Source organism: Melanostigma gelatinosum (genome assembly GCF_949748355.1).
Source record: "Melanostigma gelatinosum genome assembly, chromosome: 2".
NCBI classification, from domain to species: domain Eukaryota; kingdom Metazoa; phylum Chordata; class Actinopteri; order Perciformes; family Zoarcidae; genus Melanostigma; species Melanostigma gelatinosum.
Genome location: NC_136635.1, coordinates 22100155 through 22118458, shown reverse-complemented (window position 1 = coordinate 22118458; position 18304 = coordinate 22100155). Strand labels below are relative to the sequence as shown.

Sequence of the window (18304 nt, the reverse complement as noted above, 5' to 3'; positions counted from 1 at the left end):
ACGTTTGGGATTTAGCTTGACATAAGCAGTGTTTTCCTGAGAACAAATTATCAAAAGAGTGATTTGGGGCGTTTCTTGGAGCAAGTGGATAAGCAGCTGATGTGCTAAAAGGGAATGCAGTGCTGCAGACATTGCTGCTTTAAAACTGGACTCCACAATCAACAGGTGAAACTTTGGCTTTAGTCTAAACTACCTAAATGCAAGGTAAGTCCAATTACCAAGGAAATGGCTTCATGTTATTGTATTATATTGTAAATAGTTTTTTAATGGTGTGTACCACACCTATGTTAAGAAAAAAACAAGTATAAGGGGCTTCTAAGGTGGGTTGTCAGAGGAGCGATTAAATATGATCCAGAAAGGCTAATTTTTGGGGAGAATTTGAAGGCTTATCAGAAATGTAAATACTGTGTTTTCTAATACTGTGAGACAGATTTTACAACTGCAATAACTTTGTTCACACCACATTTTGCGTCAATTCAAAAGTTTGCATCAAAATTGGCTGGAAAATTAAATGCAAAACCAAAACATGCGTGACCACACAGCATTATCGTGCCTGAAGGCATCCTGACTAGGCCCTGACCGAGGTCTGAAGCTGCAGCCTGTTTAGACGAGTTGTCTGTCTCAGTTGACATACGAATGTGTAATAGTACGTGTCTGACTGTCAGATTCATCGTCCTTCCCTTTGCGCAGGTGAATGTTGACCCTTCTGTTTTACTTTCGTTATTGTGCAAGAGTTACATTGCACGATCATCAAAATTATTTGCATTTGCATTTTTTTCTTATGTTTGCAGACCATAATCCAAATATCATGATGTTGGGATGGGAAAAGATTTCTGTGGCAGCTGTGTTGACATAGGGGTTCTTGCACAACACATGTTCTTTCAATTTAACCGTTGGAATGTCTCCATTCCTTAAAGCCACAACTGTTTAGGTCAACCAGAGCAACTCTGAGTTTGCACAACGATTTAGGCTAAAGAAAAGTTTATGCAGTTTTGTAAACCCTTCTTTATCCCATTTCATTATGCAACTCTGGCTTCCTCAACATCGGCAGATCTGTATACAGTTGGCATTTGCAAATTGTACACACACACACACACACACACACACACTCAGACTCAGACACAGTTCTACTGTATTTCACACGGTTTAGAGTAGTGTATAAACAGAGATAATCTTCTAAAGAGGGCCTTTATTCAGAGCCACTATGCTGGTGTAAAGTTCACAGAATAGACCGGGCTCTATCTTATCTCAAGGACTTTTTACAACTCAATGTTTTGGACATTCAGCTCTTTTCCCCACCCAGGAAATCAACCATTAACTCTGGGCTGAATCTGACAAGGCAGGGCATAAATAGCAATCCCATTACTCCATCTGTCTTCACGTTCTCTAGCGAAGACATGGGGAAAGGCCTCTTCATCAGCAAAGCAGTGGCTGTGACCTGTGTGGTCGCAGCTATCGGTGCTGCAGCCACCATCATAGCCCTGTCTGTGGTTTACGCTCAGGAGACGTTAAAGAATAAAGTGACGCCTTCATCCACCGCCAGCCCCAACACCAGCCCCAACACCAGCCCCACCACACCCTCCACCCCGAAGGAGCCCTGGCAGCGATACAGACTCCCAGACTCCCTCGCTCCCGTCTCCTACAATGTCACCCTGTGGCCCCGGCTGGAGCCCAACGAAGGCGACCTGTACATCTTCACCGGACACTCCACGGTGGCGTTCAGATGTGTGAAGGAGACCGACCTCATCATCATCCACTCCAACAAGCTGAACCTCACCTCCTTCGAGGGCTACCATGCCAAGCTGAGGGGCCTCAACGGAGTGACTGCGCCCGGCCTGAAAGACACCTGGCTGGAGATTCCCACTCAGTACCTGGTGGTTCAGCTCGACAGTCCGCTGCAGGCCGGCAGCACGTACGAGCTCTTCACCGAGTTCCTTGGAGAGCTGGCCGACGACCTGGGAGGATTCTACAGGAGTGAATACACGGAGGATGGGGTGAAAAAGTAGGATGTCCTTTTTAATCTTAATCTGATTATTTAATTGGTTTTCAATATTTTGGTTTAGTTCTGAGAATTAGTGCAATTTTAAACAATGTGTAAATGTTAATATGTAGTCATGTAATTTAAACACATGCATTTAAACCAGACATTCACTTTAAGACATAGCATTTTGGGAACTTAGTCACTTTCTTTGCCCAGAGTTAGATGGCGATGTCTGTCCATTAGATAAGAAGCTATGGCCAACAGTCTGTTAGCTTAGCATATAGACTACAAACAGGGGGAAACGAATAGCCTGACTCCATACAAATGTCACAAAATTTTACCCACACCTCTAGAACTCACACATTAACATATTGTAGCTTGCATGTTCAATCAATACAAAAACCAAAGTTTCCAGTGTTTTTGCTAAGCTAAGCTAGCTGGCTGCTAGCTGTAGTTTACCGTGCTGTACAGACATGAGAGTGGTATCCATCTACTCGTTTAACTTTCGGCAAATGTTTGTATTTCCCAAAATGTCACATGTTCCTTTAATTCGATTAGATTAGAGAAGCAGTGTCGAGTCTTTTTAAATCATCTGTTCATGTTATGTTTTAATAAAAATGTATATGGTGCGCTTTTAATAACGAGGAACCTTTAGCTCTATTTCTTGATCAGTTCAATGGATAAACCTACGAGAATAGAACGTCTATGTGGATGTGGTTGCAATGTCAGTTGATTTTAGAATAACTTTAGTACAGAATGCAAAAGTATGTTTTACAAAATAAATAAAAAAATGTAATAAAACAATATATATATATATATATATATATATATATTATACTTTCTTGAACGAAAACAATATATATTTTCTAGTGTTGTATTTGCAGCCACTATGTGTAAGATTAGACATATTGTCACTTTGGTTACTCCCAGTGGTTTAATAAAAAAAAGACACTTAAGTTACATATCTCTATTTAGTTCAAACATCACATTACACACCAAAATCCCTGTCTCACATTCCCTTACATGAAAAAGAAAATGCCAGTGATTTGCATGCAGTGAGGTAGATTTCAACCCTTTAGCCTGCGTGCCTTATCTTGTCAGATAATTATATTCTCTGCTGATGCACAAAACAACCCGTTTACATTTTCAGGGTTACCTCTTTACCACGGGTTACATTTCAGCAACCCGTGGGAATGAGGTTTCCCTCACGAAGGGAGAAGTGAAAAAGACTTAGGTTTGGTGAAAGTGTGTACACCAAAAAGGTAACAACCACATAGCTCCAAAACTTACTAGAACACATTGAACGGAGATTATAGCTAAGTGTGAGAGTATCTAAAGAGGAGAGTTCCTTTAACATTTGATGTGGGTGTTAATTATTCCGTTTTTGTATCTGCTATTGTCAGAGTTGTGGCCACAACTCAAATGCAGCCGACGGATGCCAGGAAAGCCTTCCCCTGCTTCGATGAGCCCGCTATGAAAGCAGTCTTCCACATGACCCTCATTCACCCCCACGAGACCGTGGCTCTGTCCAACTCCATGAACTACGGCAAGTTCTTCTCTCAGCGTCCAGCGCTACGTTTCACACATCAACTGTCCATGTGATGTGATGTGTCCTAAAGTAACCCAACGCTTTAAGTGTGACGTACCGATACACATTTCACTCGCAACAACAGCACACATAAAATGTTCAGCTGTATTGATACAATGCGCTTATTATTCCTCATTGGTAATGAATCTGCTGCTGTCTCCCCCCCACACAGATCCTTTAAACATCACTATGGAAGGACACAATCTAATCCAGACAAGCTTCGAGCCCACGGAGATCATGTCAACCTACTTGCTGGCTTTCGTCGTATCTGATTTCACATTCATTTCGAATCAACCGGATGCAGATGTTTTGGTAATTATTCATTACATCTCCCCATACAAATGGAAATGGGTCTGTACTTGGATTATTATTGTTACCATTTTGCACTCACTCTTTCTGACCCTTGACCTTCCTGGAGGGTGGAACAAGGATTTTGTTAGGATGAGCAATAAACGGTGACGTTGATAATCAGCTATGAGAACCACACTCCCCCTCAATACCGCTTCTACTGCGACTACTGCTGCTATCTACTATTGCTACAATGAACTACCATTGTTGCTGCTACAGCTTGAATTAGGCTCAATAATGTAAGCTGATCTGACTCGAGGCCCACAATAACTAATTTATCTCATGTATCTGCTCTGAATGCTGATGCGCAGTTTGAAATTATAACACCAGAGCACATTGAGGGAAATTGCAGCCATGACAGCAGTTTCGAGGAAGTATTGCTGTATTCTTTCAAGAAAGAAATGCATCCGACTCAAAACGAGGGAGTTTTATGGCTCATCACTGTGAACCTGGATCCTTGATATTATGGATTAGCCCACTAAACACTGGAACGGACCATGTTATCACAGCCGTGTAACCAACGTGACTGGATCATACAGTGGTTTCATTTCAATCATTGTGTATTTATGCTTCTGATTTAACAGTTTGTTTGTTAACTGCATGATTGCTTGAAGATAATTCAAACTAAATTAGTTTTCAGTAATTATACAGTAAATGCAGCGTTACAAACCACTGCTCGTACTACTAGGACCACAAGTACCATCACAAACGCCAGATGTTGGCTCGTCTGTGGCTGCTCTGCTCTGTTGGACGCAGTGTTACTATTCTGCCCTCTGCTGGACTCCAGGCTGAGCTCAGGTCTACTGTTTTTTCCCTTCTGTAAAGCACTGTTTGTGTACAGATCAGGATCTGGGCTCGCAGGAGGGCTATAGAGGAGGGCCAGGGGGACTATGCCCTGGAGAAGACTGGGCCCATACTGGCATTCTTTGCGGACTATTACAACTCTTCTTATCCCCTGAAAAAGTCAGGTAGGAACCACACGCACAGACCAACACAAAGACAGTAAATAGGTTTGCGCTACTGTATGCATACTGTTAAAACATATTACTTTATGATTGTTTTTTAGACCAGATCGCACTTCCTGACTTCAGCGCCGGAGCCATGGAGAACTGGGGCCTGATCACCTACAGAGAAACCGCCCTCTTATATAACCCCGGCGTGTCATCCAATGGAGACAAGGAGTGGGTGGCAACAGTCATCTCCCACGAGCTCGCTCATATGGTATCAAACTAAAGGACACTCTATGGTGTTCTGCCCTCCAGAAACCAAATCATATGTTTGATGGTCATCGTGTTTAGCTTTGAAATGTGTTTCAAAACCTGCCGATAAAATGAAGCTCTGTCCTCTCAGTGGTTTGGGAACTTGGTGACCATGCGGTGGTGGAATGACCTGTGGCTCAACGAGGGATTTGCCACCTACGTCTCTTATCTTGGAGCCGACTATGCTGAGCCAACATGGAATATGGTGAGTTTTGAATACACCACGCTGAATATACTGAACGGACCTCTTTTTAAATTGCTCCGGTGTGAGCCTATTCCTGACGAGGTGGATCCATTTAATCCATTTAAAATGTGTGTAAAATGTGTCCGGTTATGCCACAATGCACATTTCAAAATATTTCCTCTGTGCGTTTTCCAGAAAGATTTAATCGTCCTGAATCAGATCGTTGGTGTGATGTCTGTGGATGCGTTGGCCTCCTCCCACCCGCTCTCATCCAAAGAGGAGGACATCCTGAACCCAGAGCACATCAGCGAACTGTTTGACTCCATCACATACAGCAAAGTGCGGTATAATTGATATTAACACGTCTTAACCCTAATGTATTGTTCTCTTCAAACCCCAAGAGACAAGATGTCGACCTCCGCTAAACAAAAAAGAATGAATACATTTTTTCCCCCGAGTGACCCTAATCAAAGACTCGTTGGGAACTACAGAATTAAAGTACAAATGAATCGCTGAGCCTCGTGAACCGAAAGCTGTAATTGTGTCCGATATTTCACCCGCTAACATTGCTAATATCCTTCTGTGTTTCATCACAGGGAGCTGCGGTCCTCAGGATGCTCTCAGAGTTTATCACTGAAACCGTCTTTTCCAAAGGACTTCATGTGAGTACAGCTGATTCAATTTCGTTTTGTATTGTGTTAATGTTGTTTGTAATACCACCATGTTATTGCGGTTCATCTAACTTTGTTCACAGCAAAAGCACAACTCAAGCATAACAAATACTTTGATGATTTGTCTGCAGACATACTTGGAGGAGTTCAAGTATAGCAACACAGGCTACACAGACCTCTGGAAGCACCTGCAAATGGTAAGATAGCACCATCCAATAAAGAAAATATATCTTTTTAATTCATATTAAAGCAGAAGACATAAAACTGATAACCTCATGAAGTTGATCACACTAACCTGTCAGAATACATTTGCCTATTTCAACATCCAGCAGCAGAGAAGCATTAGTGTTCATTTGAAGTTGTGTTTTTGGACACCGGTCCAGTATAAGTCCAGTATTCACTCTCCTATTAGCTCTGTTTTTGGTCTCCACCAACCCGTGAGCGAAATATCTGGCTCTTCAGCGGCTTAACTCTCCGCTATGTTCACCATGCTAGCGGCTAACTTGTTTTTGCTGTTGTTTGATGCTAGGGAAGTTAACATCGGTCGACAGTGAGTTCACATTTCACTGATTAGTAGAGCGATATTATGTATAACTTTTGAAAGAAGTTCAGTCCACTTGGTGCAACAGCCTGTTCTCGTACGATAAGTAGCCGAAAGTGCCCAATGTAAGCAAAATGTAGGTAGCCTTGGTGTTGCTGTGTAGCTGACATTGTCATTTTGGTGACTTTTCTACACTCTTCTACTTTTACTCTAATTTCCACTTGGGACCACAATCACCACTGCGCAACAGCAAAATATGTAGCCTCCCTTTAAACATTTGTAGAATGAATTATTCATTGCAACTCATGAGCAATCGTCATTTCAGTTCTGTTCAGTTCCACCAATTCAGTTCTGAGATCAGCTAAGGCACCTTGAAAAAATATAGTAATAAGTATTCGGTTCGTCATGCGTACCGAACCGTGAGCCTCGTACCGTTACACCCCTAGTCCCAATATTACTAATATATGAATATTCCTCTTTTAAGGCAGTGGATAACGCCAACATAGAGCTGCCAGACTCTGTCGAGGTTATCATGAACCGGTGGATCCTACAGATGGGGTTCCCGGTGGTCACCATCAACACCCAGACTGGAAGAATTACCCAAAAACACTTCTTGTTGGACCCAGACGCTGTAGTAGACAGACCCTCAGAGTTCAAGTAGGAAACATTCTTCATGTTTCTTGTGAATATGTTGAATATACCGAGTGTGGTCATATCGGGCCCTGGCATAAGGAACTCACCCGTTCTCTCTGTGTACTCCGTGTTTACATGTGTGTGGCGGGATGAATGCGGCTGTAGATATGAGTGGTTTGTCCCTATCACGTGGATTAAGACTGGAGGAGCCGAGCAGCAGTACTGGCTTCTTAACAAAGAGGGTAAGGTTTATTTCAGGTGTTCGTACAGAGCATTGCAAAGATAATGAACAAGATAGAAAAAGGTGCATTATTTTTGTCTCCATCCAAACAGCTACAAACACAAACATGACTCTTAGTGCTGATGATTGGCTGGTGGCCAACATAAACATGAAGGGCTTCTACCGAGTCAACTACGACTCCGACAACTGGGAGCGTCTCCTCGCCAAGCTGAGCTCCCGACATCAGGTGCGTGACGCCGCGCAGCTTTCCACAATGCCCCCCTCCCTCCCCCCCTCCCCCCCTCCCCCACAAAACTCAATTCCTTTGTTCGCTTTTCAGGACATCCCAGTGATCAACCGAGCTCAACTCATCGACGATGCTTTCAACCTCGCCAGGTGTGGCCATGTTTTTTTTTTGCAAAGCGTCTGCCGTTAAATGTTGAAAGAGAGAGCTAAACGTACGTGCCTTTTTCAGGGCCAAGGTGGTGAACACAACTCTGGCTCTGAGGACGACCAAGTTCCTCAATACAGAGGTCGAATACATGCCCTGGGAGACAGCCAGGCGCAGCTTGAGCTACTACTTCCTGATGTTTGACCGCAGCGAAGTTTACGGGCCCATGCAGGTTTGTGATGAATGGTCAAACTTTGCCGTGTATCCGCAAATAATTAATTCCAATGCTGATCCCAAAAGAACAGCAGGGTGACTGTGTTCATGAAGGAATGCAGATTGGTTAATTGAGGGAAAATATACCTGGAAATCAGCAGATTGATCACAAGTCTTTACTTCATCATTTTTCAAATGCTCCTTTCATCCACTCCTCAGGCTTACCTGAAGAATCAGGTCACCCCTTTGTTTAACCACTTCAAAAAGATCACTGTCAACTGGACAAAGATCCCAGAAAATCACACCGACCAGTAAGGATGTTAACATGCCGCCTGTGTTTTAAACCATGTCTGTTTCACCCTTTTGAACACACGTGTACAATAGTAACCTTTGGCGCAATCAACGTATCGGCTTTGTAACCCTATGACAACTGCAACATACTGTAGTAATTATTTTTATGATAAACCATGGTGACTAGACTGATGTTTTTTCCTGGAAACCGCAGTATTTACAGAATGATACTATCGTCTGGGGTTTCCCGAAGGGGAACTCTGACGAGCACAAGATTCACATTATTTGATTGACAATTTAGGTTGCACTAAGCCGCAGTGAACCGTGTCCCTGTGGGCTCATGTAACGTAGATTCGATGAAACTTTAATTATCTCCCAAGGGAAAAACTAGATAATGCCAAAATAATCTACCCATCCTCTTTCCAAGCTGTACCTCCACTCTGTATCTCTTTAATGTGTTCACTCCAATTTACTCTTATCTTGAGAGAAATAAGTTTATGTTGCACATTCACCGCTGGAAAACTTTCCTGCAGTTCTACTAAAAAGATGCCTTCATCAGGCGTGGTGGACGAGGTCTGCAGTTGGACCCCGCCTGACATTCTCCTGACCCCGTTTATCATCTCATGTCCCAATATAGGTACAACCAGGTGAATGCAATCTCCATGGCCTGCAGCACTGGAGTGGAAGGCTGTAAGGAGCTGACCACCGGCTGGTTCAGAGAGTGGAGGAACAACCCCACGAACAACACGTATGTTCACACCCTGACGCTTTCCTTTCGATCTTTCTTTTCAATCTTTCTTTTCCATATTGTCTTCCTCTCGGGATTAATATGTGCGATTCTCAGAAACTTGTTAAATGCAGCAGTTGTTTTTATTTCAATTAAAGTATTTTCTTTGCCAAGCCACCGCTGTCATTGCCTTTAACTCTCTGTCACTTTCTTCAATGGTTGCAGGATTAGTCCCAACCTGAAGTACACAGTGTACTGCAGTGCGATCGCAGCGGGAGGGGTGGAGGAGTGGGACTTTGCTTGGTCCATGTTCAAGAACGCCACCATCGCTACGGAGGCTGAGAAACTCATGTCCGCTCTGTCCTGCACCAGACAGCCCTGGCTGCTGAACAGGTCGGTGTTACTGACATCGTTCTCTTCCTCTGGTCATTTTTTGTCTCACTGGAGGGTTTCGATTGGTCCTACGTCAAACACTGTTGCAGCAGCAAGTAGAACGTTTTGTCCTCACCGTGAGTTTTGTTTCAGGTATCTGGAGTATTGTCTGGACCCAGAGAAGATCCGTAAGCAGGACGCCACCTCCACCATCATTTCCATTGCTAGCAACCCCATGGGTCAACCTCTGGCATGGGACTTTGTCAGAGCCAAATGGGACCATATATTCAATAAGTGAGTCTTCCCTCATGCACACATGTATAGAATGTGACAGTTAAAGCTGAGGTTACGGTTAAACGTACACGGAGGCAGAAGGAGGATTTGATAATTGCGGTGTTGATTATCTATAACTATTATTGGAGGGATTGCAATGACATTTTGCTGCTATTCCCTTCAACCTCCGGTCCTAATTAGCTAACATGCTAACATGCTCAACTACGATGGCGAACATAATTATACCGGCTTAACATCAAAATGTTAGCATTGTCATTATTATGCTGCGGTCACACCGGTCGCGTTGATTTTTTGACGCGCGTCAAGATTACATACAAAGTCTATGCACAGACGCGATGAGACTGGCGCGCCGCGATTTTACGATGGCGCGGCGCGTTGGACGCGTTATTGCAGTGCGGTGGACGCGGTGGACGCGGTGGACGCCGCAAAATCGGCAACGCGCGAGTTGAAATTTTTCAACTTCAGCGACATAATCGCGTGACGCTGTGGCGCGATAGCCTATCAGCGTTGAGTTGCTCCCCCTGTCATCACTGGCTTCCTGCCGTTGTTGAATCAGGAAATAAATCCTGTAGCCGTCTGTGTTCACCCAGAGCGCTACGATACCTCATATCAATAGAGACCGGACCAAACTATGCGTATACATGTGTGTGTGTAAACCATACGATACAAACAATGAATAGACGCTGCCGTGTTTACGTCTACGTGACGTTATTGAGTGCTGGTGGAGCTGCTACGATGTTAGCATAGCCTAGCACCGATCCATCAGAGCTCCATTGAGAAGACAAGTAACCTACAAATCGGCGGCATCATTACGTAGTTATTTCGGAGTCCCTTTTTGTCGGAGAAGACAAGTACAAATCGGCATCATTATGTAGTTATTTCGGAGTCCCTTTTTGTCGGTTTATTGCCGTTGAATCACAGCCAAATCAGTTTATTTTGTGTTCCTACAGCTGTAGTAAACAGCGACCGGTGGCTTGCTAGACACAGTGAATACAGCTCGATACAATCCACGGAGCTCCTCTGAACAATATTATGAACCAGACATGACGGCGTTTGGCATTCCGATGTTTGAGGGACTTCCACAACACGTACAAAACACGTACAAACACATCCTTATTCCTTTCACGGTTGACAGCGGAAAGAAATGGCTGCCAGGTGACCGGCTTCCAGGACGATAAACCACGCCCCCTCTCCGGCGCTACGAGATTTTGCGGCGTTTGGTGTGAACACGGCCGGCGGCGCGTTGGACGCGATTGTGCAGTGCGTTGGACGCTTTTTTGCAGTGCGTCAAAAAATCAACGCGACCGGTGTGAACGCAGCATGTTAGAATGCTGAAATTTAGCATTTAGCTAAGTCTAGCATGGCCGCGGACTTTTAGTCAAGTTTTCAAAATGTCCAACCAAACAGCTTTACATACACAGCCTTTAGTTGTTTGCAAAATGATCACAGCCCGTGTTGTTTGGGCCTTTTTTCCAGCTATGGTGGCGGATCGTTTTCCTTCGGAGGACTTATAATCGGACTGACCAGACGATTCTCCTCTGAGTTTGAGTACAAGCAGGTACAGTTTCTCCACAGTGTTTATTGTTGTTCTCTATAAGACCCAACGAGCCAATATTTTATTCCACAAGGGCAATTTGTGAGAGAGTTAATATTTATAACGAGACTATTGTTTGCAAGGTGCTGTGCATCAGGTACAGCATGACGCATGAACGTGTCGTTACACAAGTACGGTGGTGAAGAAAACATTCTTATACCCTAATCCTGTCGTTTATACGGTACCTCTTTATGCCGACATTCAGAATTGAATTCCAGTAACCCCCCCTCCCTGTTCCTCTCCAGTTGCTGCAGTTCAAAGAAGATAACGCCGGGCAGCTTGGCTCGGCCACCACATCTCTCGAGCAGGCGCTGGAGAGTACCAAGGCCAACATGAACTGGGTGGCGATGAACAAGGAGCAGGTGCTTGATTGGTTCACCAGCGAGACCTCTTCACCAGTTTAACACAAGTGCAGATTGTTTTACTGACTTTTACACCGGCTCGAACCAATTGTGGTATTATAGATATCCTGAATGTCATGTTTTTTTTCTTAAATGTAAAGGTTTGATTATGCATTTTTATGGATATTTGATACAAATTAAAAACATGTTTTGATACTGTACATACTGTAAACATTTAAGAGGTTTTGACTAGCTGTCACGACACAAGCGTGTGATATTCTCTGCTTCCCCGTGTTCTTTTTCCATCTATTGTTGATGCCAGTGTTTTGAATATAAGCCATATTAGATTGTGACATTTTGTACCTCCAAACTGTGAGCAGTCCATTTAAATGTAAAATATCTGAAAATAAATGTCAGCAAACTTTCATTTGCTGAGTGCGGCCTCTCCGGGCATCTCGGGAACATCGCAGATCACAGTGTGGACATAGCAACAGCGTAAAACATCAATTCACAAAATGGGCCATCCAACTTCAATGACTAAAACACATTATGTACCCATATTATTAACTTCTGGGTCACACATGGACACTGCAGAGAAACACTTTCGAACAGGAAGTGACAATCAAGAGTTGGAGTGAAATAAAGTATTGACTTCGGAGTTTCTGAGCTGAATCCAGAGCCGTTTATCTATCATGTTTTATGATCTCAACCACTCTGCATGTTTACACAGGATCGGAAAAGGCGCCAATTAACTGGTCCCAGCTCAGCTGCCACTTCACTCAGTGGGGGTCTTTCCTTAAGGACTTTAGCGGGGATGTGCTCCCTGTTTAGCACCTCATTGTCACGCTGACAGCTGCAGTGTTTGTGTAGGGAAGCCGAGGCCAAGCACCAAGTCTGCATGATTTCATTTGTTTCGCACATAAAAACATTTGGATGAATGCAACAAACTCCAGGGTTATTTTGATAAATTACGTTTATTTCATTCACGTTGTGAACGCTCAATAAATATACAGTTCTATGTATTAAATAAAACCCAAAAAAGGACGGAAATATATTTTGTTCAAAATAACAAAATTGAGAAGTTTTGTCCATAGATTTTGGTAGAGGTCATTGCTGCAATGAAAATAGCGGATTGATGGCCGTGTCTCTCAGCACTGTCCAGAGAAGCCGGTGTTTTGAAGTTGCTGCTGTGGCATCCAGAACTGCTCGCTGGTGAAGCGAACTCCGTTTGAAACCTGAAAAGAGAAGACAGATTTTTGGTTATTAACCCATTCAACACAAGTTCACTGCAAAGCAAATTCTCTTCAGCTCAAATGCTTTTAAATCCGTGGACCTGTACAAGACCATGATATGAAACATACCTGATATGAGGGCTGCAGAGAGGACAGATGTGCTGAGCTCATGGTGTTACAATCTGGTTCTTGATGGCAGTAGCTGGCTGCTGGCTGACCCAGGAACTGGCTGAGGTTTTGAGGCTGCTCCGAAAACCCCGAGGCGTTCTGCTCCGGCGCCTCCTCGCTGAGGCCCAGCTGAGCCGACAGGTAGGAGATGTAGCGGGTGGTGAGGCGCAGCGTCTCGATCTTGGTCAGGGTCTGCCCGGCGGGTGCCACCGAGGGAGGCAGGTATGTCCTGAGGTGCTGCAGGGCCTTGGTCAGATCCCTCATCCTCAGCTTCTCTCTCTCGCTGGCCGTCTGCCGCTTCTTCCCCGGATACCTGGATCTGGGTTTCTTCACGGTGGAGGACGTGGCCGTGGAGGATCCGGGGCAAGGCGGAGGCTGCGTCCCCTGGGTGAGGCTAGGCGTTGCCGGGCTTTTGAAGACAAAACAGTCCATGGCGTTCGGTTCGCTTCCGGCGGTCTGGAGGGAGGCGGGGGAGAAGCAGAAGGAGTCCACAGAGGAGGTGGGAGACAGGCTGCTGCTGTTGCTGCTGCTGCCTGCGCTGAAGTAACCAGGGTCCGAGGCTGGATCGTAGGCCAGGGGATCGTAGGGCTTGTCCAGCAGGGACTCAAACAGGAAAGAGTTGTCCTGGAGCTGGAGAGGAGAGCAGTAGGAAACCTCCATGGCTGCTGTCGTGGTCGTAGTCTTGGTCTTGGTCCGAGCAGTCAGTGTGTTGCTGGTGAGGCAGGTAGAGAGGACAGTGAGGAGGACCAGGGAGGCTGCTCCATATATGTGGTGGGAGGTGCGAGTTTGCACCTCCGGCAGCCACCTCCGGTCCCTGAGAAGCTCTGGGGAGCAGGGCCGACACCTCTGCCAGGGGGGGGGAGTCCCATGGGAAACATGGCAGCTCCGGGACAAGGTGCGACCGGAAGTAGACAAGTTCACACGACACGCTTCTGCAGCCTGGGAACACGACAAAGGGTTTGTCTGTCCCTGAACCCCAAGGACTTCTTTTTATTAGAAATCTACAGCGTCATGAGCCGTGACTGAACGATCTGTTCCCAAAAACGTCAATAATCCACGGCGGGATGAGTGAATAAGCCATGGAGCTGCAAGGTCTCAGGTTCAGAGAAGCACAGAGAGGCCCCGTCATACAGTAAAAGTTGTTTCATGTGACACTGTAGTTAAATGGCATGTTTTGTTCTTCTTCTTTTTTCGCCCTGGTGACCTCCCCCCCCCCCCACAACAAGGTCAGGCTGCAGAAGTGTGCCGGTAGGCAGCTGTGAAGTGTGAGGAGTTTACACCTTGTCCTGTTTGGACAGCAGTGCGCCTCACTGGCCTGGGAACTCTGATCTGCACAGGAAGAACGTAGAGAACCAACAGACACACTGTCTTTTATTAAGTTCAGGTCCACGCTGGCTGTCCCGGCCACCTCTTCATTGTAGAGGAGATTTTTCGGGCCTCAGTGGGACCTGGTTGGGATCTAGATTGGTACCAGTGGGGTCGAGTTTCCAGATTGTTATTATTAAAAATCCACCGTGATTAAAGTATTGTGATGTTGAGAGAAAGAACTGTTAAAAATAGATACGGTCTGTGGCAGAGGGGAAGACACGATACATCACGTCGTCAGTCTGCTGTTATTTATTTAGTTTGCAACTTTATGGTTGTATCACTTTATATTAATCAGACGCCTTTGCCATGACAAATATTAAAATTCCCTCCTCAGCGCCTTTTTTCTTCTTCTTTTTATACCTTTTTTTGCAGTTATTATTAAAAATGTTATTACCACACATGCATCTCTTCTCCCTTGATCCCCTAAAATTTGGTTCTGGTTCGCAAACTGCTGCATACAAATATGCTGCATATCATCTCGAGTCAGAGGGTGAATATTGGCGAAGAGTTTTCTGCGTGTGGATTTTCATTTCAGATTGTTTCAACCTCTTTGTTGGTACGGGATGCTTTTTTTTTTTTTTTTAATGCCTCCATCACTAATTCAAATTCACTAATGACTGTGGATCCGAATCCTGAGCAGTGTTCCCACAAACTGCCGCGTCACATTTGCCTCCTGCTCTGCAGCAGAGGTGAAACCCGTGAGCGGGGACGTGTGAACCGGTCTCGCGCAGCTCTCGGGCCACCTCGGATATGCAAGAAAAACAGACATCTGATGCTGAGAGAAACATCCAAAGCAGAGAGATGGGACGTTAAAACGTTTGAAAATCAACAATTCAGAAGTCATTCAGCTGAAGCCGGTTTAGTTTTTAGCTTTAGTTTCGTTGGAGAGTGTGTTAGGTGACACCAAACTTACATCTAGATAACATTACAAATAATTCTAGGACTTTATTTTTGGTTAATCCTTTGAAGCATTTTACAGATGAGATCCTGTCGATTTTACTTGGCTTTCTGCGTTCTTTTTAAAGGTTTATTTCATTTGTGTATATTTTGTGGGACGTACATCTTACACTCGATTTGTTTCAAATGATAAACTCTTTACTAAATATTATTTTCCGCTCTAAACCTTCGTCAGAGTTTTCCCCAGCTCTCAGCTTCCCTCTTTCCCTCCCCGGCTGATGATAGAGAGGATCGGCCTTCTCTTGATCCACATTAAACTCTGACAGTGTTTACTCACATGTAATGAGCGAATAATCAGCACAGCGGTGCTAACCCTTTCATCCCCGACCCTTTCAGGGCCGGAGAGTATATTAGCTCTTCTGTGATGAAAGGCCCGAGTGGGCACATTAGGTTTTGTGTTGGGTTTTGCCGGCCGCATATCAGATGAGCTGCACGTATGTGGCAAAGCAAACACTCGGGCCTAATTCTCCTGCCTGCCTTGAAGCTTCTCTATGAATATTAAAGCCCTCTCTATTGACTCTGGCAGGTAATTAGGGCTGTAGGTGAGAAAGAGTGAAGGGGGGACAGAGCAGGGAAGATCTTATATCTTTAGTCTAGACTTAGCGGTGCCAAGGACCTCTCTGTGTTTGCTCAGCCACATTAGCAAAGACACACTAAATAAACTAGATAGCTCTGGTCTGCTTAGATGCATTACACCATGAGAGGGACTTACTGTAATGTGTTTCTCGAGGGGCTTGTGTCTCTGGTAATGTCGGATGATCCCATGTTTAGGGTATTTATGTTACATATCGTGGTGTTCCAGTAATATTCACATACGTATCGCGTCTCTATGGCATTTTACTTTTGCCTGTCACAGTTGCATAATCTGCTGTAGAATAATTGTTTTGTTTCAGGTGTTTCACAGACAATCTGGAAAAAAAAACAAAAAAACATGAATGTGGTTGAATAATACAATATATTTGCATTCAGTTGCATCATGGGGTCTTTCACAAGTCTTTGTTGTCTTTATATGTTTGGAAATGTTATTTTAAGTTATATTTTTTTCTAAAGTCTTCTCAAGCTTTTTTTCCTCCCACAGGAGACACGTCGTGTCTCAATAGCAGAAATCACAGGCGTAAATGATAGAATCAATGAGGTCTGATTTTAATTCAGCTGCCTCAGTTTCAGGGAGCCATCGTCACCGTCATTAACCACACCTGTGCGTTTTCCTGCCACAGCGAGACAAGTTCAAACGTCTGCTGAGTTTTAAGGGAAAAGTTAATAAAACGATGCACAGGAACTCTGCAATATTTCATTTTTCTTGAAACATTTTTTATTTATTACGTTGTTTACAGCAGGACGCCCCTCCAGTATTTGACATTTTGACATTATTTGAGGTTTGAATATGTCACTCGTTTCTTCAGCTGTAGCTTCAATGAAGAGTTGCACTGCAACACGCTGATACAGAATATCTACGTTAAGTTTAGACAAAGTGTTAAATGGACGGACAGTTTTTAAGGTTAAAACAGGCTTGGCTTAATAATCATTCCTCCTGTTCAGTGGTTAATAAGAGATCCCTTCCAACATTGCTTTCAATATCAGTGAGGAAATCCACAGTCTTTATTTTGTGCAAATAGATAACATGAGGCTTCAGCAGTTAACCAAATAAAGCAGAGTTACAACCTCTTTGGTGTGAAATCCCCTCGCTGTGTTTCCTTGTTGAGCAGCAGTGGAAGTGTATGAACAAAAACAGTTGTTTGGAAGGAGGACTGTGGATTTTTGTGCAAATGTCACCAACATTGGAAGCAAGGGATCTCTTAGTAACCAGTTTGAATAGGAGAACGGATTACAGCTGGCAAACACTGTTTCACTGTTTGTATGTGAGCCATGTTGTCTTTTTTGTTCAATTAGAGCTATGATCTTAAATGTTTCACTTCCTCTAAATTGTAATACAATCAACAGTGTTATCTCGTACTGTAATATATTAACCGTCTCTGATATTCTGAAAGACTTGACGAATCTTTAAATCTAGGCTGCTGTTTTTTTGTGTTGTTAGAGGAGCAATTTCTTTGTCATGTCACCTGATGAATGTCCAATATTCTCTCTTTTAGCTGCAGATTCAGATGATAATTCTCTGTAGGCTCTGTAGGTGGCAAACATTGTCACGTTTTTATTTTAATTTTAAAACCTCTATAGCCCGAGCGTTCTGGTACCGGTTCCGAGGTTCCGAATGGCCTTTTCATCAAGAAATATGAAAATTGGTCCATATCGAAAATATCGAAAAAAAAGAATAGTCCGGGCAAAATCGTCATGCAAGTAATTTTATGCAATTATACACAGTTATACACAGTAATTCAATACACTAGAAGATTTATCACAATATCAGGATTTTTGACCAAAAAATCCACCAGCTATGCACCCAAAATTCATCTTTCATCACAAATCCGGCTTTGACCAAGGAGGAAGGATACATCATTCCGCATGAGGGCTCGAAACGGCGTCAAACCAGCATGTCCAAACTGACCTCCGACAAAGCGTTCAAAACGTACAGCACAGAGCCCAATAAACCTCACACTGCTCTGCAGAATTAAAATTGAAAATCTCCACACCTTTTGGCGATTTTCGTCCGTAAAAACAGTTAATCCATTGAAAGCTCTGAAGCGCATTTCCTGCTTCGTGTGCCTGTATTGGAATCAATGCGCTGAGACGTTCCATGTGGGAACAGGTCGGATCTTTTGACTGGACCAACTTATTTTTCGCATGGGGGTCGAGCCCACTTTATCAAGATTTTTACTGACTAATCGCCCTCAACGTTCAAAATAACACCACTGACGGCTTTCAATGGACTATTACTGACCTAACAACGTGTCATACGACTAAATCCACCAATCACAGCCCTTAAAAATCCCACATAGATACTGAGTCACAGCAGATTTTTTTCAAGGATGAGAC

General features: G+C 44.0%; 1 protein-coding gene across 2 annotated transcripts; it reads left to right on the top strand.

The window, feature by feature from the left end:
* Positions 1-74: 74 nt before the first annotated feature.
* Positions 75-12024, top strand: LOC306789433 (aminopeptidase Ey-like). Of its 2 annotated transcripts, none has more exons than XM_079285384.1 (21): positions 75-204; positions 1304-2002; positions 3385-3527; positions 3742-3881; positions 4759-4885; positions 4984-5138; positions 5268-5381; positions 5556-5699; positions 5957-6022; positions 6163-6228; positions 7057-7229; positions 7371-7447; positions 7539-7672; positions 7766-7821; positions 7901-8048; positions 8249-8340; positions 8958-9068; positions 9273-9440; positions 9573-9713; positions 11190-11271; positions 11553-12024. In XM_079285384.1, exons 2-21 carry the CDS (start codon positions 1398-1400, stop codon positions 11709-11711), a joined length of 2901 nt encoding a protein of 966 aa, XP_079141510.1. In that variant the 5' UTR covers positions 75-204; positions 1304-1397; the 3' UTR covers positions 11712-12024. The 2 variants fall into 2 exon arrangements, with proteins under 2 accessions (XP_079141510.1, XP_079141509.1); XM_079285383.1 differs by having other exon boundaries at positions 124-204; positions 1391-2002.
* The last annotated feature ends 6280 nt before the right edge of the window (positions 12025-18304 follow it).